General features: G+C 36.7%; 1 protein-coding gene across 1 annotated transcript; it reads left to right on the top strand.

Moving 5' to 3' along the window:
* Positions 1-26,901, top strand: YIPF4 (Yip1 domain family member 4). The gene is made up of 6 exons (XM_059078756.2): positions 1-334; positions 14,780-14,933; positions 16,506-16,677; positions 18,676-18,753; positions 22,134-22,247; positions 25,810-26,901. The coding sequence occupies exons 1-6, from the start codon at positions 256-258 to the stop codon at positions 25,945-25,947; spliced, it is 735 nt and encodes a 244-aa protein (XP_058934739.1). The 5' UTR covers positions 1-255; the 3' UTR covers positions 25,948-26,901.
* Positions 26,902-26,923: the final 22 nt, after the last annotated feature.

The following is a 26,923-nucleotide window of genomic DNA, read 5'->3' as shown; positions in this document are numbered from 1 at the left end:
CGCTGTCACTGTTATGGTCCTGTCAGGGCGCCGGCCTTGTGGTTTCTGGGCGGCAGCCACCCAGGGCTTTGCTGGGGGACCCTCAGGGGCAGACCCCTGGCCAGCTGCGCTCGTCTCCGGCCTCGTTCCCAGCCTACATATCTCGGCTTGCGGGTCGCGCCGTTGGGCGCGCGTGCGGGTCGGCGCCGCGGCCGCCTTAGGGCCTGGGCCCAGCAGCAGCCTCCTCCTCCGCCGCGGGCTCGGAGGGGCCGCGAGATGCAGCCGCCGGGCCCTCCTCCGGCGTATTCCCCCACCAACGGGGACTTCACCTTTGTCTCCTCAGCAGACGCGGAAGGTGAGACTGAGCCCCGGGAGGGTACGTCGCCCTGGGGGACGCCGGGCGGACGCGGCAGTGTCTTTCTGGGGCCGAGGCGGTTGTGGCCCGGTGGGGACAGGCAGGAAGCTGACCCATGGGGGACTCGAGCCCTCTGCTCCCGCCGGGCCTTCCGAGAGGTCCGAGTGGCCGAGGGTGGGGTGTGGGGAACTTCCCAAGTGACTCGGTCATTTTCTGGCTTTCGCTACACCGTCTGGTGACAGGTTTTTCTGGTGGACTTACCCACCTCGAGGGCACCCACGGGACCCCAAGATTTTATTTCTGAAGTGACTTGGCGTTGCTCAGAAAGGGATGGTTAGACTGGCCGGGCTAGGTGTCAAAGAATGAGAACGAGGAACGAGAGCTTGTTGCGGAACGAGAGCTTGTTGCTTTGTTATTTATCAGCACATAATTTTCTGCTGAGGTTAAATTAAGCGCTGCAAATGCTAACTTCCCTCGAGGAGTTTGTGGTTTTTATGGAACCTGGTATCTTGCCAACGTTCCAGTTTTCCTCCTCTTTTATGGTGTTTGACCTCAATATTCAGAGAAGTAGATCCAGATATATTTGGGAACACCCAGCTGGATTACAAGAAGTTTCAGTTGCTTTCCAGATTTCCTAGCATTTGTGCTGGAGAGATTTTTCTACAGCACGGGAGAATTTGTTTTCTTCCTTTTCTCTGTACTTTACCAGACTCTTTGTAACTGAAATCTTTCTCTGCTTGCTACTTTTGTTAGATTTTGTATACCAGTAATTTTCCAGTGACCAGACTTAACTGCTGGATACGGAAAAATAAGTTATACTTAACTATAGAAATTTCATTCTAGAGGAGGACCTAGTGTGTTTCCTGAGAAATCGAGTTTTGTAATGCATCAGTTAATATAGCTTGCTTTCCCTTTTTCTGTATTGCTTTTCTCCTTTTGGTTTTTGAATGGCGTTATTTAAAAAAAATAGTACTGTAGTTTTGGTTATATTAAAATGCAAAATACAGTTTTTATCATAAAGAACATAGCTGATACATTTAAATGTAATATGGAAATTTGGTGAAATATAGCAACCCAAAATATTTTAGTTTGTTTCATCTACATTTGGTAGCCTAGTGCTTGGGGAGGAATAACCAACCATAGTTTTCCAGGGCGTCCCTGGTGGCGCAGTGGTTGAGAGTCCGTCTGCCGATGCAGGGGACACAGGTTCGTGCCCCGGTCCGGGAAGATCCCACATGCCGCGGAGCGGCTGGACCCGTGAGCCGTGGCCGCTGAGCCTGCGCGTCCGGAGCCTGTGCTCCGCAACCAGAGAGGCCGCGACAGTGAGAGGCCCGCGTATCGCAAAAAAAAAAAAAAGAAATGCATAGTTTTCCAGACTTTAAGAAAAAATTGTCTGTATACACAAAAAATTGAGTAGCACAACCTGATGTTTGTTTAGACTTATATGTCTGTGTTTGTAGTTCTAATATCCCCTCTTCCTCCAGGAATTATCTTTCTTAAATATGCCTAAGAAATCTGACAATAATATAACAAGCTAATCCATTGACTCCATATACTAAATCAAGAAACCTGGAATAAGTAAAATCCATAAGATTTATCCAAACTTCTCCGTATAGCCTCCAAGAATGTATAGACTCCCTGTATATCCAGGGATATACAGACAAGGATAGATATTTGTATAATAATACTCTCAAGTTTATAACATTATACAGTTTAATTTACAGTATTTTAAGCAAATGGCTTGTTTGGTCTTTCTAAGAATCCTGCTGAGCTTTATTATTCCTGTGTTTTATAGTGAACCTGAGGCTTAGAGAAGTTCAGTAACCTCCACATGAAGGATCTGGAATTAAGAGCTAGTGTTCTGTCTCCTAAGATTTCTTTATACTAAACCATGATGCATCTTACATATAGTTTTGTAAACTGCGTAGTGTATCTGAAATATAGAGTCCTGGATTTGCATCCTGTCTTTACCAAATACTATCTATGTGATGTTGGGCAAGTTACTTAATGTCTCTCAACCTCAGTTTTCATATACATAAAGTGAGAATAATAATACCCAAGTGCTCAAACATTTTACAAATGCAAAGCGCTTAGTACACCTGGAAGAGTTAAGTGGTCAGTGTTTGTTAGCTGTGTTGCTGCTGCTTTGGGTTTCAGTATTAATTGGTGCCACGGTTATTTTTTACTGTTCTCTAACATAAACATTTGACTCTGCAACACCAGGTTTTTTCTCTGGTTCCTAAGCGTGTCATGTAAGTTCTTGCTTTTTCCCTCTTACGGTGTTTATCTAACCATGGATGTTTTCAGCTTGTAGAGGTTTTATTGTATACCTTGCTTCTAGATTCTGTCCAAGTCTCTTTCTCGGTGATACTTATCGTTACTAATTTGTACATGTCCTTTGTTCTAAAATGTGCCTTGGTGTTTGTCTCCATACCTATATGTATGCAGGTCCTCATGCTTAGAATGCTTTTCTCCTTCTTACCCCAAGATGAAACTTAAGGCTGAATTCAAATACTCCTTTCTTGCTGAAACTTTGCTTAACTGTTCCTCAGAAACAGAAATGTCCATAATCTTTTCCATATCCCAGCACTTAGCACAGAACCCAGACTATTAACATCACAAAGTAATTGTTTGTTGAAGGAATAAATGATTTCTGCTTTCTTTTATCTCCTATGACAATAGGAGACTCTAAAACCTAGCACATTTTGGATGGTATAACTAAAAAATTATTGGTTTAGAGCCAGAAGACTTCAGTTAAAGTTCTGACTCTTACAGAAGCTATGTGATATTGGCCAAATGACATAGCTTCTATAAACTCACATTTTCATCCATAAAATGAAAACCACACTTATAAGAATATTGTGAAAATTACTTAAGGTAATGTGTATAAAAGCAAGGTCCATTAAGTACAAGTTAAAAGAACGTAGACTAAAAAAAAAATTAATTAATTAAAAAAGAACATAGACTATGTGAATAAGCTAGTAAATGAATAAATAAATAAATAATGAAATCCAGACTTAATATTCAGTTCTGTGGTGTAAAACTGCATCCAAAAGCAGTAATTAAATGCATGTGTATAAATGCAAGAATGTACCACTGTAATGAGAAGCCTGCACACCACAACGAAGAGTAGTCCCTACTCACCACAGCTAGAGAAAGCAGGTGCATAGCAATGAAGACCAAACGCAGCCAAAAAAAAAAATGTAATGGTACCGTTAAGTATAATATAGAAGTCTTTAAGGCAGTCCTTTGACTTTATTTTGTATCACACAAATAAGTAATTCTTTGCCTGCTTTATTTCCACAGACCAGCAGTATTGGCATTACTGGGCTCTAGTAATGCAGAATCTGCCTTAATCATAGTTTACATTTTGACAAGATCATCCTTAAGTGATTCATAAGCACATTAAAGCTTGAGAGGCACTGGTTTAGAATATTATGAAAGATCAACAAAAAGAGGAGGAAATTTTTTATAGCTAAAAGATCAGGGAGAGTTTAATATTGATCATATTTTGCCAAATTTTGAAAGATAGGTAATGTTTTGTATATGTAGGATAGAGTATGTCCATTTGCAAGGGACTGTATATGAGGAAGTCATATGAGGAAGGAACCAAGAAATGACTTAATAAGAATGGGATTTTTAAAAATTCATCATACATAATAAACGCTATAAAAAGGAGGTTCAGGAACTTCCCTGGTGGCACAGTGGTTAAGAATCCGCCTGCCAATGCAGGGGACATGGGTTTGAGCCCTGGTCCGGGAAGATCCCACATGCTGTGGAGCAACTAAGCCCGTGTGCTGCAACTACTGAGCCTGCACTCTAGAGCCCATGAGCCACAACTGCTGAGCCCACGTGCCACAACTACTGAAGCCCACGCACCTAGAGCCCGTGCTCCGCAACAAGAGAAGCCACCGCAATGAGAGGCCCGTGCACCACAACAAAGAGTAGCCCCCGCTCGCCACAACTAGAGAAAGCCCGCACACAGCAATGAAGACCCAACGCAGCCCAAAATAAATACATAAATTAATTAAATTTTTTTAAAAAGAGGTTCAAATGTGGAAGTGGTTAACTGCAGGAAGGGATCAAGAAGTCTTCAGAGACAGATGAGGTACATTTTGAAGGAAAAGGAAGAGTTCTTCAGGTTGAAAAGAGGGAAGAGCATTCACTTAAAAATTATGCAAATGCGGGCTTCCCTGGTGGTGCAGTGGTTGAGAGCCCGCCTGCCGATGCAGGGGACACGGGTTCATGCCCCGGTCCAGGAAGATCCCACATGTCATGGAGCGGCTGGGCCCGTCAGCCATGGCTGCTGAGCCTGCGCGTCCGGAGCCTGTGCTCTGCAACGGGAGAGGCCACGGCAGTGAGAGGCCCGCATACCACAAAAGAAAAAAAAATTATGCAAATGCAATAATTGGTCGAGGCAGTCCCTGTATTTTATACTTCTCAATCTTCACAGACCTAAAACAGTGCTGATTTAGACCATGAGCCCCTTGGGGGGTTAGAAGCTGTGTTTTACTGTCTACCAGTATCATACCCACTGCCTAGCACAGAGCCTGGTATATAGCAGGAACTTAAAAAATGTTCGATGACTACATGATACTTTTTGATTAAGATAAAGGTGTTGTGCTGCTAGAACTGAAGCCAACACTAGTTCAGCAGAAGTCCAACAAGTAGTTGGAAAGGGCATGAACAGAGACAACTAACCAAGAAAGATGATCTAAGCCACCCAATAGCCATTTTCCCATCCTCATATTTTTCTCCCTCTAAAGATCATTTTATCTATATCAAAACATTCATCTTTCCTCCAAATCTTAAAGGAAACCTTTCTTCCTTTCCGAGGATTAGCCTCTACTAGTGCTTTTATTCACATTTCTTCTTGCCTCTTTTGGAACCTTTCTTTGTTTTTCTCTCTGGCATTTTTTATTTCTCCTCTGTTTCTTCCATCACTATCATCACTGACAGGTCCCCTCCTAATTGACAGAATTTTTAATTAAATCTACTACTTTCCTTTTTCCTTACTTTCACAGCTAAACTATCTCTGTTATTTCCTGTTTCCTCAGCATCCAGCAGTTCCTACCGTTCTGCTGGAACTTGACTTGCTTCCTGTCATCTACAGAAGGACCTTCAGCAGTGTTTCCGAAAGGGGAAAGGTTGCATGACAAAAATTTGGTAAATAATGTGTTAAGCTAAGTTAAACCGGTTTCTGTAATGCAGAATTCCCAGAGCCTTTAATATGCCAATATTAGTTCTGAAACTCCAAATGGAGGTTGTAGTATGCAGGGTTTTCCAAACTTAGTGAATATCAAAAGCTTTTTGTGGAGGGCATCTCATAGGATCCAGATTCCACAGAACATGCATAAAGAAACACTTGCCTATAAAGACAAGTTTTAAAAAATTAGGGTTTTTTTGCCCGATATTTATTCTCTTAACACTTTGTCCCCAACCTGTCTTCCACAACTTTTGAACTCTATGCCTTTTATAAGCCTTGGACTTCCATGCCTTTGTCTCTGCCCTTTCTTTTCCTTGGAATGATTTCTTTCTTTTTTTAAAAAATTTTATTTCTTTTTTATTGAAGAATAGTTGATTTATAATGTTGTGCTAGTTTCTGCTGTACAGCAAAGTGACTCAGTTATATATGTGTAGACATTCTTTTTTTAAATATTCCTTTCCATTATGGTTTATTACAGGTTATTGAATACAGTTTCCTGTGCTTGTAGGATATTGTTGTTTATCCATTCTATATATAATAGTTTACATCTGCTAATCCCAAACTCCCAGTCCTTTTCTCCCTCACAGTCTGTTCTCTGTGTCTGTGAGTCTGTTTCTGTTTTGTAGATAGGTTCATTTGTGCCATATTTTAGATTCCACATATAAGTGATATCATATGGTATTTGTCTTTCTCTGACTTACTTCACTTAGTATGATAATCTCTAGTTGCATCCATGTTGCTGCAAGTGGCATGATTTCATTCTTTTTTATGGCTGAGTAGTATTCCATTGTATATATGTACCTCATCTTCTTTATCCATTCATCTGTCTATGGACATTTAGGTTGTTTCCATGTTTTGGCTGTTGTGAATAGTGCTGCTATGAACATAGGGGTGCATGTATCTTTTTTTTTTTAAAAGATTTTTTAATGTGGACTATTTTTAAAGTCTTTATTGAATTTGTTACAATCGTTTCGGTTTTATGTTTTATTTTTTTGGCTCCAAGGCATGTGGGATCTTAGCTCCCTGACCAGGGATCGAACCTGCACCCTGTGCATTGCAAGGCGAAGTCTTAACCACTGGACTGCCAGGGAAGTCCCAGCATGTATCTTTTTGAATTATAGTTTTGTGTGGATATATACCCAGGATTGGGATTTCTGGATCATATGGTAATTCTATTTATAGTTTTCTGAGGAACCTCCACACTGTTTTCCATAGTGGCTGCACCAATTTACATATCCACCAACAGTGTAGGAGGGTTCCCTTTTCTCCACACTCTCTCCAGCATTTGTTATTTGTAGACTTTTTAATGATGGCCATTCTGACTGGTGTGAGGTGGTACCTCACTGTAGTTTTGATTTGCATTTCTCTAATAATTAGTGATGTTGAGCATCTTTTCATGTGCCTACTGGCCATGTGTATGTCTTCTTTGGAAAAGTGTCTGTTAAGGTCTTCTGCCCATTTTTCAGTTGGGTTGTTTGTTTTTTTGATAGTGAGCCTCATGAGCTGTTTGTATATTTTGGAGATTAAGGCCTTGTCAGTCACATCATTTGCAGATATTTTCTCCCATCTTTGGAATGATTTCATATTCCTTCTCTGCTCATCCACTTATCTCTCATGGCCAGATTACAGTTCTACTTCCACATAGCCTTCCTGACCACCTCTTTGATAGCTTAGGTCTCTACTACTATGGCACTTATGATCTGTTGGCAATAGGCATTGTCGTTTACCTACAGAAGAGTGTGTTTTACAGTACTAATAGGGTTTTGTATCATATTCAGCACTCCAAAAAGAAACCCTGTACCCATTTTCAGTCACTCTCTATTCCCTCCCTGCCTTCCAGTCCCTGGCAGCCACTAATCTACTTTCTGTGTCTTATCAATTTGCTTATTCTGGATATTTCATGTAAATGGGGTAATACAGTATGTGACCTTTTGTGTCTGGTTTCTTTCACTCAGCATAATGCTTTCAAGGTTCATTCATATTACAGCATGAATCAGTAACTCATTCCTTTTCTGGCTGAATAAAATTCCATTGCTTGGATATACTGTCAATTGGATTTTGAACTCCTTGAAGTATCTCTCTTCTTTATATCACTCTCAGGGCATTATAGAAATAAGTAATCCTTAAATATTTATTGGTAGATTAATTAACCAATGTTGAAAGTGAGAAAGGTACTAAAGTGAAAATGACTTATTGTTTGTGATATAGTTCCTTTTGCCAAAGGCCAGAAACTTGTCTCTAGTCTCTCTCTCCCTTTCTCATATTCAGTTGGTCATCAAATTATTTCAGAATAGCTCCAGAATAGCTATATAATTAATCTGTTCTTCCCTCTCTACTGACATTGCCTTAGTTCAAGTCCTTTCCATTTCTCATCTATACTTTTTGCTGACCATATTCCCTCCTCAAATCTCTCCCCACTTAAATAAGTCCTCCACAGTGCAGCTAAGATTATGTTTACACAATGCAAATCTGATTTTGTATATTTACTTTATTAAAAACCTCTAATATCTCTTCTTGATGTAAGCTCTGTGGAGCTATTTGCCCTTATATTAATTAATTCATCCAACGAGCACACATTTGTTGGTTGCCTACTATGGGCCAGGCACTGTTATAGGTACTGGAGATACGTGTTCAAAACAAAACTACAACAAACACACTTAGTCCCTCCCATCAGTGAACTTACAGACATTATCCAAATAATCATACAAATACATTATTATAAACAGTGTTAAATGTTATGAAGGAAAAGTCCAGGGGACTATGAAAGGAACCTAATCTAGTCAGGGAGATCATGGAAAATTTCCTGAACTAGGTATATCTAGGGGACTTCCCTGGTGGTGCAGTGGTTGAGAGTCCACTTGCCAATGCAGGGGGCATGGGTTTGAGCCCTGGTCAGGAAGATCCCACATGCCGCAGAGCAGCTAAGCCCATGCACCACAACTACTGAGCCCGCATGCCACAACTACTGAAGCCTGCTTGCCTAGAGCCCGTGCTCAGCAACAAGAGAAGCCACCGCAGTGAGAAGCCCTTGCACCACAAGGAAGAGTAGCCCCCGCTCGCTGCAACTAGAGAAAGCCATCACACAGCAACAAAGACCCAGTGCAGCCAAAAATAATAAATAAATTTATATATTTTTTAAAAAGTATATCTAGGAACTGAAGAATGGGTGGCATTTAATTATCTGAAGTTAGGGGAGACAGCCTGGTACAAAGTCCCTGAGATACAAGGGATCCTGGTTCATTCAAAGAACTGAGAGGCTTAATATGGCTAGAGCATAGGGTCATGGTAGGGAGGGAGGCAGAAAATTTTTCTGGAGAAGTAGATAGGGCATGTGAGATTGTTAGATTTGAGCTGAAAAAGTAGTGGGAGGCCACTGAAGGATTTTAAACTGGAGAGTGAAATATTTGCATTTAAAAAATATTCTTCTGGCTGTAGGTGAGAATGGATTGGAAAGAGAATGACTAGGGAGAGGAGTTAGTAGACCATTATAGTCATACAGACAGGAGATGTTAGTTTGTACTAGCATGGTGCAGGTGGTAGAAATGGAGAAAAGTGGGCAGGTTCAAAAAATATTTAGGGGTAAAAGTGATAGAATTTCGTGGTGGTTGAATGGTGTGGGGAGCATGTGAATGAAGGAAACTGTCAAGGATAATTAAACTTCTGGTTTACAGTGCTGGATGGGATTAGTGGTACTATTCACTGAAATAATAAACTGGAGGAAGACCTTAAATATCAAGAATTCAGTTTTGGAATATTGAGTTTTAGATGCTTTTGAAATAACTACAATGTTAAGCTGGCACGTGATTGTATAAGTCTACAGAAGAGGACTGGGCTCAATATATTGCTTTTTGAGCTCAGCCTTCCTCAGTGTTTTTACCTCTTTTTATGGTCTGAATGTTTGTGTCCCCCAAAATTCATATGTTGAAATCCTAATGTCCAGCGGGGAAGTGGAGCCTTTGGGAGGTACTTAGGTCATGAGGATGGAGCCCTCATAAAATGGGATTAATGCTCTTATAAAAAAGATTTCACAGATCTCCCTACCCGTTTCTGCCATGTGAGGGCACAAGGAGAAGTCAGCTAGCCAGAAGAGAGCCCTTACCTGACCATGCTGACACCCTGACTTTAGACTTCCAACCTCCAGAACTGTTAGAAACAAATTTCTATTGTTTGTAAGCCACCCAGTCTATGGTATTTTGTTATATAGCAGCCTAAACAGACTAAGACACTCCTATATAAAAATGATAGTATATACAACTCATAATACTTTATTGTGATCAGTAATTTGTAGGCATAATAATGCAATAATTTTTGTATTAATTGGCTTTTTTGAGTAAACAACTTTCTGTTACTCTGTTAAGGTGTCCATTTAGCCTACTTTGTGTGACAGTCCCCCTCCCCAGAAAGATGTCACTTCTAATATAATTTAGTAGTGTTGATAGAGGAATCTTTAGTTTTTCCTTTTTAAAAGTTTCCTACTTGATTTAAAAAAATTATATCCAGATAGATATTATCACAAGTATCTTCTATAGAATGTGCTCAAGAACTACAATATATGATATATAATGGGTGCAAGAATAGCTTTTCTTCCCTGTTTGAAAATTGGAAATGACTTTTTAGTCAACCTTTCTTGGGAAGAAAACAGGTAGTTAAGCAAGATTTATCTTTTTTAAAAATTAATCTATTTCTTTTCATAAATTTTAAACTTGTAAGGCATTACACAAATCTATAAATGTGGTAAAATTGCATAGAACTATACATACATACACACAAATAAGTGCACTTAAAACTGGTAAAATCTGAATAAGGTCTATCAACTGTATCAGTGTCAGTGTCCTGGTTTTGATAGTACATATGATGGTATGGTACCATTGGGGGAAACAGGGTGAAGGGTGCATATAACCTCTCTGCAACTTCCTGTGAATCTATAATTATTTCAAAATAAAACTTAAAAGACTCACAAGGCAAATAAAAGAAATTTCTGTTAGATAACTGGTTTATGCCAAAATGGGATTTGATTTTTCTAAAGGTAGGCTCAGGAGATGTAATTGATTTTAATTAATATTATGTGCAATATGAAAATTAACTGGCAATATTGAATAGTAAAGCTACTGAAATCGTAAACCAAAATGATATGAATAAAAATATAACCTAGGGGCTTCCCTGGTGGCGCGGTGGTTAAGAATCCCCCTGCCAATGTCTGAGACACAGATTCGAGCCCTGATCTGGGTAGATCCCACATGCTACGGAGCAGCTAAGCCCATGAGCCACAACTGCTGAGCCCATGTGCCTAGAGCCTATGCTCTGCAACAAGAGAAGCCACGGCAGTGAGAAGCCTGTGTGCCGCAACTAGAGAAGGCGCTTCCGCGCGCAACAATGAAGACCCAGCACAGCCAAAAATAAATAAAAAATGAAAAAGTGTACATATATATATATATAAATATATAAATCTAGGACACAATTTTATACAAGGCTTTAAAAGTTTTTCTCATGGAGTAACAATCAACTCCAATATATGTCTAGCAATTATAAAATCATTATATACTTGCTTTGGTTTCTTGAGCTCTTTCATTGGCCTATATATGCATTAAAATGTTTTTATAACTAAAATGGAACAGTGGAATTTGTCCTTTTAGTATGAAACATGTGTGTTTTATTTTGCTGCACAAATAGTCAATTCTGGTTTAGATTTAAGCACACATGGATTTCATTTCATTTTCATTCAAATAAAATGGAATTATTTTTGTCCTTGCTCTTGGTTGCTTGTTAAGTAAGAAAACGCTCATTCATGTATATAAGAAGTTGGCAAGTACCAACAAAATGTTCATGTTCATTGCAGATTACTCTTCTTTCATAGAAATCTAGAACTTTTGTAGGGGGCAGATCAGTAAATCTCACCCTGAGTATACTATCATACTACACTGACTGAATTCTTCAAAGTGAAGTTCTCAGGCTGAGAAGATTCAGAGAAAAGATCCCTCACCCAGTGATACACTTGAGTTGAAAGGGAGGGAAAATTACTGTTAAGTTTTGTTTTGCAGTTTTTCCAGGTGGCTTTTAATAAAATTTGAAACTTGCTGATATTCTTTCCTCACTGAACCCAAACAGTAGTGGAAACCTTTTTAAGATTTCTTTCAAAGATTATTTCCTCTTAAAACCACTTATATTTATTATTATCTTTATGTTGTTTTTTTTACTTAGAAAATGACAAGAATATTATAGTGTAGTAAGAAAGGATTAATTTAAGATTAGTGTTTTATAATTCTGGACACCTGTCCTAGAGTTGACGATCAAGCTAGCTGGTTCTCACTGTGGTTTAATGTAAGACAGCTGTGCTCCTGGAGTGATTTTTTTTTTTTTTTTTTTTTTGGAATATTTCTCATTGTCCTCTGACATTATTATTTATGTGTTAACTTGATCACGTGTTAGGCTAACTACTGAGTTTTTTTACTTTTCAGTTGCTTTTTTTCTAAACTCACATGTAATTGTGTCTCGGGGGAACTGGGTGATTTGTCAGACTGCTGTTTCTAGCATTCTCCTACATATGTCCATGATATTTTCCTTCTTTGCATAGAATGGAAAACACTACAAAATTATAAGCTAAAGGTGTCTTTTTGAGGTTCTGCATCCCTGCTATGAAAAACTGCTAAACATACAATTCTTTCTCACAGCACTTCTTAGCACTATAATTTATATATCCTTTTTTGGTTTAGATTAAGGACTTTAAGTGCAGTCTTTTCTGGAGTCCAGGAAACAGTTGTTAAGGTCCTTTCCTGCCTTACAGTTCCAAAACCTTTAATGTCACTGCTATACTAATGACTTCCTGATCTAAGTTTTCCTCTTGTTAAATCAAGAAAGGCACTCTTTGTACATATTGGAAGTAGAATTTTAGTTAAGTTTCAACTATTTCATTTTCAACTTAGAGTAAGACAAAGAAGCAGAAAGTAATTTTGAGAGAATATTTTAATCACAAGATTCTGTGGCAGTCAGCATCTATAGGGACTATTTTTAAGCTTTAAGTAGGAAAGGACAGTGAATTCAAAAGTACTTGCATTTTATCTCCAGCTGAATAAACTAAACTATAAAAGCTTTTTAGAGTCATGTAATGTTAAACCTGGAAAGAACTTTGAATAGGAAACTGGAGACCAGAAAACATTAATGATTTGCTGTATTAATTAGTAGCTTAGCTAGGACTTAGCTTCATAATGCAAACTTTATTATAATTAATCGCAGGAGTTGTCAGAACCAGATCATTATGTGACTCATAATTGATCCACTCATTGATTGAAGTTTAAGCCAAAATTTTTTAATGGCAGTTCTCAAAAGCTAACCTAGAATTTAGGGTAATGTGCAAATTAAGCTCTTCCTTCTACTGTATAGGATCTCCAGGAAAGGAGAGTCTGTGTTGAGTGTTCTGGTTTGCCGTTGCCGAAATTATTTTCTAAAGTAGCACTCCAATCTTGTGACTTCTAGTTAACAACATTGATGGTTGTTTACTAGTGCATGTTGTCTGGTCCTACATATGTTTTTTTTTAAAATTAATTCCTGTCTGACCTCAAGCAAGTCCTTTACTATTCCCAATTTTGTTTCGACCAGAAATTTTGACATATGTGCTACTGTGATTATCTGTAACCTCTAAGGCAGTGGTACAGACAGTGAGTGGAATTTATTTTGTAATGTGGATAACAGAGTCTCTTCACTGCTTTTTTTAAAATCTATATAAATTTATTTATTTATTTATTTTGGGGTATGTTGGGTCTTCATTGTTGCACGCGGGCTTTCTCTAGTTGCAACAAGCAGGGGCTACTCTTTGTTGTGGTGTGCAGGCTTCTTATTGCGGTGCCTTCTCTTGTTGAAGAGCATGGGCTCTATGCATGCGGGCTTCAGTAGTTGTGGCATGCAGGCTCAGCAGTTTGGCACATGGGCTTAGTTGCTCTGCAGCATGTGGGATCTTCCTGGACCAGGGCTCGAACCCATGTCCCCTGCATTGGCAGGCGGATTCTTAACCACTGCACCACCAGGGAAGCCCTTCACTGCTTTTTAGAATTGACCTAAAAAAACCCCAACAACCTTTATTTTGCCAAAACTAAAGATAAATGATGTAATTATATAAAGAAAAAAGTTAGCTGAAATAGCAGGAAACTCTTACTAGGAGATTTATCCAGAACTAAGCATTAATATATGAGGCACTTAGCATAGATATTTGGTTTTAAAAGAAATAATGTATGAATAAATATATGAAAAAGTAGGGGAAGTTATCTGCAGTTTTCCTTTAGCAAATAATTGTGTCTAATGGTTTGTATATATAAATATGTAATGCCTTTAAAAAGAATTTATACATCACTTTGTTCTGAAGCACATAATGTACATAATAATGAAGAGAATCCAAAATGATATCCTGTTGGGAGTTCCTGGGGGTCCAGTGATTAGGACTCCGTACTTTTGCTGCTGGGCCTGGGTTCCGTCCCTGATCAGGGAACTAAGATCCCACAAGGCTCACAGTGCGGCCAAAACCAAACCAAACAAACAAAAAAACCAAAGTGATATCCTGTAATATATTTTGTATATATCCCATTTAAATTTTAAAGTTACAGTTATAAGTCTAGATTCTGGTACAAGGCTAGCTAGCTAGTTAGATGTGAAACCTTTCATGTGAATTCACCTCTCTCGTTTTCATTTTCTTGTTGTAAAAATAAAAAGTGGTTTTTAGATATCATTACTGAAAAAAAATTCAACTGAGTAACTTTTAAAGATTTTTGGCTTATTCAATGATTCTTGAATGGGCAGCATCCCATTTTGCAGATAGAAAGGAGCTCTGAGGAGCTGTACAAAATGAAAGACTTTAGGCAGAAGGAAGTGGGACAAGAAGTTATACTAGCCAAAAGTGGGTTGGTTATGGCAAGGTCACTTTCCTTTAGGAGATTGCAGGGGTCTGTCAGGCAGATTACCTCACTAGAGCTGACCAGGTGATTCCTATAGTTTAAGATTCTGTTTCTGGGAGAGGCCAAAACTGTAATTAAGTCTTGGTTTGGTGACATGAGACTTAGCATAAGTGACTCCATTTTGGGCCTGCTGTCTTGTTTTTAGCACTGTCAACTATAAAATACAAAGACTGTATGCAGTAGCAGATGTTCATATGTAGAGATCTTCAAGTGATAATTATTTAGTTGGATATATGCTCATGTTGGTTAGGATTCACACATTTTACCTTGGTTTATAGTTTTGTCCTCTTTTCTCCTAAGATCTCAGTGGTTCAATAGCATCCCCAGAGGTCAAGTTAAACCTTGGTGGAGATTTTATCAAAGAGTCTACAGCTACTACATTTCTGAGACAAAGAGGATATGGCTGGCTTTTGGAAGTTGAAGATGATGACCCTGAAGATAACAAGCCACTCTTGTATGTAAAAATAATGTGTATTTTTTGGTTTTTAGAGCTAGTCTGTGGGATGATTGTATTTTTTCATATTATTTAAGACAGGTATAGAAAATCTTAACCTTTTTGGTCAAAAGTTTCAGCTATTTTCAGTTTTACTGTTATAGTTGACCCTTGAACAACACAGGTTTGAACTGTGTAGGTCTACTTGTACATAGATTATTTTTAATACATACATTGGAAAATTCTTTTGAGTTTGCAACAATGTGAAAAAACTCGCAGACAAACCATGTAGCCTAGAAGTATCGAAAAAATTAAGAAAAAGGTATGCCATGAATGCATGAAGTATATGTACATGTACATGTAACATAGAAAATATATGTTAATCAACTATTTATGTGATTAGTAAGGCTTTTGGTCAACAGTAGGCTATTAGTAGTTAAGTTTTGGGGGAGTCGAAATTATATGTGGATCTTTGACTGAGGGTGGCACCCATAACCCCCCACGTTGTTCAAGGTCAGCTGTAACTAGTAAAACTGAAATAATGAGAGAATATTTTTAACCTACTGAATGGCAAAAGTTAAAAGAATCATAATCCTATATCACACACAAATATACTCCAAACTGTTAGGACTTACCTGGGTCTATAGTTATCTGAAGTGAACATATAATGTAAGTAAAAAAGCAAGGTGCTTGGGTGCGTGCTGTGGAAGTTCAGTTTAAGATTTCCAAAAAGATTACCCCTCCAAACTATCTCCCATATAGAAATTCTAGCGCTACCACTGGGAGGACTATAGGGGTACTTTCGCTTTCTTCATAGTACTTGAAAAATTTTAAGTGATTATGTATCACTTGGGGAAAAAAGGTGAAGAATTTAACAATTTTGGAAAGAAGAACCTATAGCTTTGTAAAATCAAGGTATTACCAAGTTATTCTCTGTAGTAATTATTGGTAGACCAAGTGCTAAAACATCCTGTTTCTTAATGTTAATATACCGAATTTCATCACATCTAAGATGGTATGGATTATAAGATGCAGTTATTTCACGTTTATTGATAAAACAGAAAAGGTACCTAAGACAGCATAAAGCTAGGACATCAAAAGGTTATCTTATCTCCTTAGTGTACGGATAAATGAGAAATAACCTACCATACAAAAAGAGACAGCAAGGAAGTTTTCTTGACTGTTTGGCACTGGGTAGGGTGTTGGAAGAAAAAGTGTCTGTGGGAATATAGGATTGCAGTCTGATTTATCAGTATGGTCCCAAAAAGTCTCAAGCAGAGAATTTTATTTAAAGTCCCAAATTGATAGTGCCTCCAGGAGACTGGCAAAAGGAAAGGCAGATCTTGGAAGCACTTGGCTTCACTCCAGACTGACAACAGTTGTAAGACACCAGCTATTGTGAGATGCATCCCAACTTTAGAGATGTTGAAAATGTTCATCATGGAACCAGTGAAATGTGGTACTTCACATGCAAATGTTTTGTTGATCTGTGGTGACTATAATATTATATTTAAACTTTTCTTAAATTCTGCTGCAACTGTCTCGGTATTCAGAAGTGTGTGCTTTTTAAGAATTCTTATTTTAAAATTATAGGGAAGAATTGGATATCGACCTAAAGGATATTTACTACAAAATTCGATGTGTTTTGATGCCAATGCCATCACTTGGTTTTAATAGGCAAGTGGTGAGAGACAATCCTGACTTTTGGGGTCCTCTGGCTGTTGTTCTTTTCTTTTCCATGATATCATTATATGGACAGTTTAGGGTAAGTATATCTTACTTTTCACAAATTCTAAATAGTTTTAAGATTTTAAAATTGAAAATAGCCAAATATTAACTGTAGTACTTCATGTTTGAGAAATGCTTTAACTTTACCCATTATTTCTCACTTGTTTATCCCTACAAGCTGTTCTTAATTAAATAAGTGGGGAGTGCCTTGGATTAATGATTTCCAAACTCTTCTACATCATCATTATCATAAAAAGTATTAGTATTTGTATGGCAAGTGGGTAAAATGGTTGGGACTGCTCCCAGCTGCCCATACCCTTTCTGATTTCTCCAAAGGATAAAGAGTTTGAAACACAATACTCATGTTCTTATCTTTTATTCATTTTTAGTTCTGTTTTTTAAAGTAAGCTTTTTAATAAATGATGACAAGAATTCCATCAGTATTTGTTTTTTTATAATACTTTGTCCTATTCTCAGAGGCTTTATCTCTATCATCAAAATACGGCACATGCATATCATTCCCTTATCCCTAGTTTAAGGCTTTAGGGGAGTAAATAACTCTTTACCACGGAGTGATTTGGAGATGAATTAGTTTCCTTTTGTACTATAACATATTTCCACAAGTTTAGTAGCTTAAAACAATGCAGATTTATTCTTTGACAGTTCTGAAAGTCAGAAACCCAAATTGAGTCTTAAAGGGCTAAAATCAAAATGTCAGCAGGGCTGGTTCTTCTGGAGGTTCCAGGACAGTCTGTTGCTTGCCTCTTCCCACGTCTAGAGGCTGCCAACATTCCTTGACTTCTGGCTGCATCACTGCAATCTGTTTCCATTTGTCACATTGCCTTCTCTACTGTAGTCAAATTTCCCTCTGCCTCCTTTTTTAAAGGACAGTTGTGATTACATTTAGTGCTCACCGCATAATCAAGAGTGTTCTCTCCATAGCAAGACCCTTAACGTTATATAACACTGGTCCTATTAATATTTACCTTGCATCAGTAGTTCATATCAAGTATTCTGTTGCAAGTATAAGGACCATTGAAGAAGTTGAATGGGGATTCTGGTCTCCTACCACCAACCCTTCATGTAGAACATCTCTATATGAATTTTATCTATTTTATATAATCTTTCATTTGAACAAAGTGTTGTAAGGCTAAAAACAGAAGATTCTTATCTCCATAGAATGTTTCTTTGTCATTACTTAATCATTCATTTATTTTTGTCAGTATGGACTCATGGATATTTATTTTATTTTCTGGACTATAATCCAGTACTATCATTTATTTTATTGCTCAGATTGTTGCAGTTTTAGCCATTGGGAGCTCCTTCAGGTTAGCTTCTGTATCCTTTTGACATATCCCCATCTTTTTTTGAGTACTTCCTTTCTTTCTGACTCCACAGAGTGTTCTGGGTTCACCTTTTATTGTCCCTGTCCCAACCCTGGAATCAGTCATTTTTCTAGGGAGTCCTAGTGCCTTTTGGGGAATATTTAGAAACCAGGATCTGGGCAATAAGTGTGCTTATGTTGCTACTGGGTGTCATTATTTCTAGACGCCCCCCCCAAGCAGACAGAACTTGGAAATATATGCATGTATCATTACTATGTCAAGTCTCAGGAGTTAAAATTGTCTGAATTATCATCCACATTCTATTACTTGGATAAATGTGTAATTAATGTAAATTTTAGCGACCTCTTGAGAAGACTGGTAACTTGTTTCACAGGTGAATTTACCTTCCAAAATGCTATAAAGCAGGGGTTGGGAGTCAACAGTTTGGTCTTTCTTTGCAGTTATTTTATTATAGATTATAAAATACTAAGGTTTCCTTAGGCAGTTGATCATTGCTAAATTTTCAATTTGGATGTAAAATTACGTTACACATTTATATTCTTATTAAGTTTTACCTGGGAACCCAAACTCTCTATGACCTGAAGTTGGGTATACCAAAATATCTTATATGGTAGAGGATTGAGTTCGTGGGAAATTATCAGCTTATTTGGTACACAGATATTAACTTCACGAATTTTTTTTCTCTTAAGGTGGTCTCATGGATTATAACCATTTGGATATTTGGTTCATTAACAATTTTCTTACTGGCCAGAGTTCTTGGTGGAGAAGTAAGTGGTTAATTTTGAAAATAGCCTTTGTTTTTTATGATAAGCTTTATTTTTGATACTTCAGGTAGTATCAGTAGCTATGTTCATTGTAACTGCTTTTTGTCCCAGAATTGCTTTTAAGTTATGCTCCTTTCTTTTAAGGTGATGTAAATATTAGTATAAATATTATGAGAAATAAAGAGGAAAGAAAAAAAATCCAATTTCACTCATAAATAATTTATAGCTTTTTAGGGAAGCATGCAATTTATTCTCTGTTACAGCAGTTCTCAAACTTTTTGATCTCAGGTCCCCAAAGAGATTTCTTTCTGTAGGTTGTATTTATCAATATTTACCATGTCAAGAATTAAAATAAAAATTTTAAAAATATATTTATTCATTTAAAACTAGAAGTAAACCAAATACATTTTAACATAAAAAATACATTTTAATGAAAACTATTTTTCAAAACAAAGTGAGAAAAAGGCATTGTTTTACATTTTTGCAAGTAGCATTAATGTCTGGGTTAGTGGACATTGTATTCTAATATCTGCTTTCTGCATTCAATTGTTATGCTATATTTTGGCTAAAGTAAAAAATAAGCCCTCACACAGGTATATAATTTTAAAAGGAAGAGTTTTGTTTTTTGTGGGTTTTTTTGCGGTACGCGGGCCTCTCACTGTTGTGGCCTCTTCCGTTGAGGAGCACAGGCTCCAGACGCACAGGCTCAGCGGCCATGGCTCACGGGCCCAGCCGCTCCGTGGCATGTGGGATCTTCCCGGACCGGGGCACGAACCTGTGTCCCCTGCATCGGCAGGCGGACTCTCAACCACTGCGCCACCAGGGAAGCCCCCAGGAAGAGTATTTTAATACATTTTTGGGGTGATTGTGATTATTCTACTCTGATAACTACATCAACACTCAACAAGTAATATTTTCTTTAAGGTTTGTTGTGAGGAATCTCAAACCATATCAGTGAACTTTTTATACGCTGTATCATTGAAATTCACTTTGGATGGATCTTTTTACCCATGCATGATCAACTAAGAAAACATTAGTTCCCTGAGCTTTGTAGATCTTCCAAATGTTGACTCGTTTTATTATACAATATCAGAAAATCACATTCATTAATATCACCACGTATTTCATCAGAAAAATCTGTATTGGAAAACTATCAAGATAGTGTTGGGTACAAGTTTTCCAAAATTCTACTTTTTGCTTGAGAGAGAATTTTTTAATTTGGAAGAAATACTGTCAGTTGTTTCCTTGAAATAATAGGCTCACTTCATTCATTTTCATTCATTTGCCTGTCAGTACCTAACTCTGAATAATCATAGTTTGTCTTTCATTTGTTCTTTCAAATAAAAATGGTATTCTATGGATAAAGCATCTAATTCAACTCTTCACTCACACAGTTGTACAAATGCTCTTCCTTGGGATAACCATTGAATCAAGATACAGAAGAAATGCTTTCTGTGTACTTCTCATTTTGTTACACAGAATATTAAAAAGACATACTCAGGGCTTCCCTGGTGGCTCAGTGGTTGAGAGTCTGCCTGCCGATGCAGGGGACACGGGTTCGTGCCCCGGTCCGGGAAGATCCCACATGCCGCAGAGCAGCTAGGCCCATGAGCCATGGCCACTGAGCCTGTGCTCAGCAATGGGAGAGGCCACAACAGTGAGAGGCCCGCGTACCGCAAAAAAAAGACATATTCAAAGGTTGAGGCTTAATAAAATTAATCATTTTAACTGCTTCATTAAGGACATTCTTAAGTGAAACTGGCTTTTTTTCTTCTTTTCCTGTGAGTGTGGGGTAGTAAAGAACACAGTAACTACTAGTATGATTCATGCCACCTGGATTTGTGCTAAAGCAGCATGTTTTACCCATTGCTTTTGTTCTATTGGTACCAATATCAACCCAATTAAAAAGGCAAATAATGTTTATTATAAAAAATAGTTTTGTGGGTTTTTTTTTTAAGTTTTATTTATTTATTTATTTTTCCATGCCTTGTGGCATGTGGGATCTTAGTTCCCCGACCAGGGATTGAACCTGTGCCCCCTGCAGTGGAAGCGTGGAGTCTTAACCACTGGACCGCCAGGGAAGTCCCCTATTACAAAAAATAGTTTTGACGTTCCAGTCTTTTAGAGGAGTCTCTGGGACCCCCAGAGGCCCATGGGCCACTCCTTGAGAATCACTGCTCCATTAAATTAGACTTTATGAATTACTATAAACCTAGGAATTCCAGCACTCTGGAATTCAACTCTCTGTGGAGAGAGTAAAGCACAAGGGATGCCAGGCAGAGTTACTATATCATGTGGGTGCTGACTCATATCAGGCTTACTCTATGAACACTGAATGTTAAATGCAGAAATCTTGAGCCGTTTTCTCATACTTGGTGGAAAGGTCTCCACCAAGCTCTTGTTCTTCTGCTTTCCAGTTTCCAAAATTAAGTTGCTCTTGTCCTGTCTTCTAATCTCCTGTTTATGCCTCTTATAAAAAGGAGTTTCCTTTTTTCCTTCCCTTTTAATGGAGTTTCAGGAAGGAATGGTATTAGATATATGCACTCAATCCATCATCTTCACTTAAAACTCTTGAATAAATGTACAATAACATTTATCTATGTAATTTTCTCACTCTGTTTATGGAAATTTAAAATAATTCTAACAGGGACATTTGTTTGCATATTATTTCTTACATTCTAGACAAAACCTCATATAATTTTTATGTGAAAAAATATATCACTAAATGTTTTGGTAATTTAGGACTGTTGATAGAGAAGTGAAAAGACCTAGATGTTAATTTGAACTCTTACCAACTAGCGTTGCTTTCCTGAACAAAGCTCTTTGTCTCTCTGGAATCACTTTCTTCATAATGGGGACAGTAATACCACATAGGGTTGTTAGTGCCTTTGATCTTCACAATATGTGAAGCTCTATCACGGAGTGTGGCACACAGTAGCCACTAAAAAATATTTTTCTCTTCAGTCCTCCTACCTTCTCTCCCTTCCTTCTAGTCTGCATTTGTCACATCTAGCTTCTCTAGACTTGAATTTTTCCTCGAAATAAGATGGTGTGGTTCCTTTAAATAATCCTCCTACAACAAGGGAAATGGTGACTAAGAGATATACTCAAGGTAATTGTATATATAAGTCTGAAGCTCAAAAGAGAGAGAGCAGGAAATGTAGATTTGGGTATCATCAGAATTGATAATTGAAATCATGGTGGGTTGTTGACATTGTCCACGAATATAAGAGACTATATGATAATTTGAAATATGGGTATGATACTTTTTTCTTAATTCTCACATTTATATAAGTACAACAAAGTATATATGATGTTTAATAGTGGTTAAAATAAGTATCTTGATTTCTGTGATATTTATTTAACATTTTGAAAATTCACAGGTTGCATATGGCCAAGTTCTTGGAGTTATAGGATATTCATTACTTCCTCTCATTGTAATAGCCCCTATACTTTTGGTGGTTGGATCATTTGAACTGGTGTCTACACTTATAAAAGTAAGTAGTGTGTTATAAACAGTAATTTACTGTTTCCCAGTAAAAAAAAAAAAAAAGTATACAGTTGTCTCTCCATATCCATGGGAGATTCGTTCTAGGACCCTCCCCCCCACAGACAAGAAAATCTGCAGATGCTCAAGTTCCCTATACAAAATGGTGTAGTATTTAACATGTAATCTGTGCACATCCTTCCATCTACTTTAAATCATCTCTAGATTACTTACAATACCTAATACAACGTAAATGCTATGTAAATAGTTGTCTGTAGTGTAGCAAATTCAAGTTTGGCTTTTTGAAACTTTCTGGAATTGTTTCTTCCCTCCAAATATTTTCGATCCACAGTTGTTTGAATCCGTGGATGCAGAACCCACAGGTAATAAGAGCTGACTGTACTAGTTCTCTGGCTAAGAATCTTGTAATCTATAACTGTTTATCCAACAGTTCGTAGTATTTTGGAACAGTGACCTTACTCACTAATTATACCAGTTGTATTTCTTTTATTTTCCCCTATTAATTGCCATAAATTATAATGTATGTCTAGGGCAAAATAAAGAACAAAGAGTAAATCAGACCTTGGGGTATTACACTCAGAGAATTTTTTTATTTAATGTTAAAATTTTCTTCTAGTTCATCTGACTTAGATTTTGTGGGAGGTATTTATTTAAAATTCCGCTGGCTCAAAAGGACACATGTACCCCAATGTTCATTGCAACACTATTTACAGTAGCCAGAACATGGAAACAACCTAAATATCCAACAACAGATGAATGGATAAAGAAGATGTGGTACATATATACAATGGAATATTACTCAGCCATAAAAAGGAATGAAATTGGGTCATTTGTAGAGATATGGATGGACCTAGAGTCTGTCATACAGAGTGGAGTAAGCCAGAAAGAGAAAAAAAAATCGTATATTAATGTATATATGTGGAATCTAGAAAAATGGTATAGGTGAACCTATTTGCAGGGCAAGAATAGAGACATAGATGTAGAAAATGGACATGTGGACACATGTGGGGAAGGGGAGGGTGGGGTGAATTGGGAGATTAGGATTGACATATGTACACTACCATGCGTAAAATAGGTAGCGGGAACATTCTGTAAAGCACAGGAAGCTCAGCTTGATGCTCTATGATGACCTAGATGGGTGGGATTGGGAAGGGGGTGGAAGGGAGGTCCAAGAGGGAGGGGATATAGGTATACATATAGCTGATTCACTTCATTGTAGAGCAGAAAGTAACACAACATTGTAAAGCAATTATACTCCAATAAAAAAAAAAACACCTTGCTAAAACTAAAATAAAATTCCACTGGGACTGGACATTTATTTAATAATTGTCACTCATATTTGAATAGTAAGTTCTTTATCAAATATGATATATATGGTTCTAATAAATTGGCTTTTCTATGTTGCAGAGATCAGGACTTCTTTGTGCTGTGTTAAGCTTATGTTAACATGTGTACCCACTTTAAACATTTACTGATAATATTAAATATTAATGAGTAGTGATTGAACTTAAATTTAGGCATTTATTAATTTTGAACAACTTTTGGAAATAACTGACCACTCTAACACATGTATGTATATTACACAGTGAATATAATTTTTTTTCTTTATGGAAAATAGAACTTAGACTTAAATTTTTAAGTAGAGTAACCTTTATGAGTTTTGGTTTTACTTAAAGTTTATTACTAATTCCAATATAAAAGAAATTATTCCTTTTAGAATTGAGTAACTACAGGCTAATACTGACATTATATAAGCCTTGGGTATTGAGAAGAGTTGGATTTTGGAACCAATCAGTTCTGAATTCAGATTCTGGTTCTGCCACTTACTTGCTGTTTGCCTTGGGGAGATATCTTTTCGTACCCTCCTATGCAAAATGGGAGTCTTAACTACTTTTTAGGGTTTGTTATGGATTTTAAAGTATAAATAATGTCTAGTATAGTGCTTGACAGAGTAAGCAAAGTGGTAGCTGTTATTATAAATGTTGAACGAATATTTTGAGAACATCTCTAAGAACAGTTTGAACTGTTTGAACACTTTAGAGACCAAGGAGAGGAGCTTTCTTTCCTCTAATCCTAAATTTTTTAAAAATTGTCATTATTAGCGCTTAGTTTAAAAGTCTTACAGTACAAGAGCTAGCCCCATGCTGGCATTTAATTATCTAGCCTTAGTGAACATACCACTTTACTGAATCATTCAGGATCACTGCTTGTGTGTTGTTTTGGGTTAAAGCCTGTTTGAATGCTTCTGAGACTACTCCCCAAATTGCTAAAACTGTCCTCTGGTTATTTTTAGTCATTGAGTTCAACTGAAAATTGGGCTTAATGTTCTTTATGCAACATGTGAATGTATTATTATAAAACAGAAGAATCTTTTTTATATCATTAACAGTTTAGGATACAATTCTTTTTAAACTTTAGATTTTCTTCCCCACATTTCTTTCCCTAATCACTTAATCTTCTGTGTGTAGCAATCTGTTTTACATGTTTCTTGTTTTAGTCCAAAGTTCGCTGAGAAATAATGTTGCAAAACTCTCATCACTTAACTCGAGCATTAGAATACAGTTTAATCTACAAGCACTAATTTTTTTAATATTAAATCTCTGTAACTCTTACCAATCTTTAACCATTTATTTACAAAAAAATGTAATCATGCCATACAAATGCAATTTGATTATAATTTTACTTCATTTATTTCCCTATACTTTTTTGTAGGTTTAAAATATTTTGCAGGTTTTTTGTATATTTTTAGTTTAAAAAGCACAATATAAAATCGGACCATCTCAAATACATTTTCAGTCAGTCTGCATTATGGTTTACCATGGGATATTGACTATAGTTCCCTGTGCTATACATTAGGACATCAACTATACTTCAATTTTTTTAAAAAAGCAAAAAACATTTTTTTATTATGAAAAATTTTCAAACATTAAGAAAAAAAGAAAACTCAACCAAAATGTTATGGTTTTCCTCCTTTCTATGTAACACTGTACTTCTTCTACCTTGTCCTGGAAAATGATTTGATACTTAATAAATGTTGTATAAAATGTTCACTTAATATGTTTTTCTACTTCTTGGGGAAAAAAAAGGAAAGGAAAAATTTCTACTTTGTGAAGATCAATTAGTTTTCTTTCAGGAAACAAATATCTTTCAGCTGCCTATCCCTGTAATAGTTTTTCCGAAAGTTGCCGTATCTTAAGTCACCGGGGACACTTGTTAAAAAGCCTGATAATTAGACCCTTCTTCCCTTAGAGATTCTGATTCAGTAGAACTAGAATGAATCCCAGGATTCTGTTTTTTAATAGGCACCCAAGGTGATTCTTAGGATTAGACAAGTTTGATAACAAAAGACTTCATTTGCAGAAGTCAGGGAGCAGAGCAAGGATGAATATTCCTAACAAGTTTTAAACATTCTCAATAAGTGTTACTGCTTCTACAATTGGTTGTTAGGGTTGTTTTAAAAGAATACTGTAAATATTATTTTTATGATACCCAAAATGTTAATCAACTTGCTAATATGCTGCCTTTTGTCTTTTTTGTTTGTTTTTTTAAAGCTCTTTGGTGTGTTTTGGGCTGCCTACAGTGCTGCTTCATTGTTAGTGGGTGAAGAATTCAAGACCAAAAAGCCTCTCCTGATTTATCCAATCTTTTTATTATACATTTATTTTTTGTCCTTATATACTGGGGTGTGATCCAAGTCATATATGAGTAGAAAAAGACAATGTTACCTTTCTGTGTAGGCTGGGAATTCTTGCTTGAGGGGATTGAAAAAAATGTATTGCTGGTAAAATTTTACATGTTCCAGATGTAAAGGCAGTCTAAGGTCTTTTTAAAACAATATTTTTTTGTATTTAATTAAGCAATTGCCGTTACCTGAATATTTTTGGTCAGAATTCTGTTTGATTCATCATATTCCAGTGAATAAAATATAAAAGCATTGTGTTTTTAAGATTGTGTCAATATTCACCTAAAAACTTGTGCCAAAAGCACCTGGAATGGTAATTATATTTCACTTGAAGGGTAAATATGACAGCATCCTGATAATCCAAAAGTGCAATTTTTTTTCTTTAAAGGGTTTTCTCCTGCATTGCAGATCCTGTAGATATATATTTATATTTATATATATATTTATGAAGTAATTATTATTCACAAAATATATTTCTGAATAACCTAAAAATTAAGATATTTTAAATCTGATGCTTAAACTTTATTTAATTTGGCCATTAATCTTGTTATTTATAAATTTAATTTTGCTTTTAAATTATATATAATTTAAAAAATCTCACACATGCTTCAGTCAGTATGTCCTTGTTAAGAATTCTTAATAATAACAATTGAAACTAATTATAACAGTTGCTGATGTAGATTTGGTTTGTTTGGGTGTGCTTTTAAAAACCACTTTTGAATGTTTAAACATTTGATTTAAAGTTTCTGTTTATCTTTCTGACCAAAAAAGCAAGAGGTATGATGGATATGGCATTCATTAAAATTGTCAATATGTAGAAAAACAGTAATATTTATAGCACCAATAAATATTTTTAAATGGTACTCCAAAGTCATAAAAGTTTCTGGAAAGAGACCATTAGAGTCTTGTGGTCCTGAACAATGTTATATGAAGTAGAAGAAAATAAAATGCTTCCCAGCTGTGTGTTTTGTTTTTATAACACC

This window comes from Kogia breviceps, chromosome 11 (genome assembly GCF_026419965.1).
Source record: "Kogia breviceps isolate mKogBre1 chromosome 11, mKogBre1 haplotype 1, whole genome shotgun sequence".
Classification (NCBI taxonomy): domain Eukaryota; kingdom Metazoa; phylum Chordata; class Mammalia; order Artiodactyla; family Physeteridae; genus Kogia; species Kogia breviceps.
The sequence above is the reverse complement of the archived record's forward strand: the minus strand, read 5'-3'. Positions and strand labels throughout refer to the sequence as shown.

Excerpts from the sequence above, each read along its gene's own strand:
- YIPF4 (XM_059078756.2), top strand. The coding sequence starts at position 256 with ATGCAGCCGCCGGGCCCTCCTCCGGCGTATTCCCCCACCAACGGGGAC. Across the intron at positions 335-14,779 it reads CTCCTCAGCAGACGCGGAAG|ATCTCAGTGGTTCAATAGCA; the intron begins GTGAGACTGAGC and ends TTTTCTCCTAAG. Across the intron at positions 16,678-18,675 it reads CATTATATGGACAGTTTAGG|GTGGTCTCATGGATTATAAC; the intron begins GTAAGTATATCT and ends TTTTCTCTTAAG.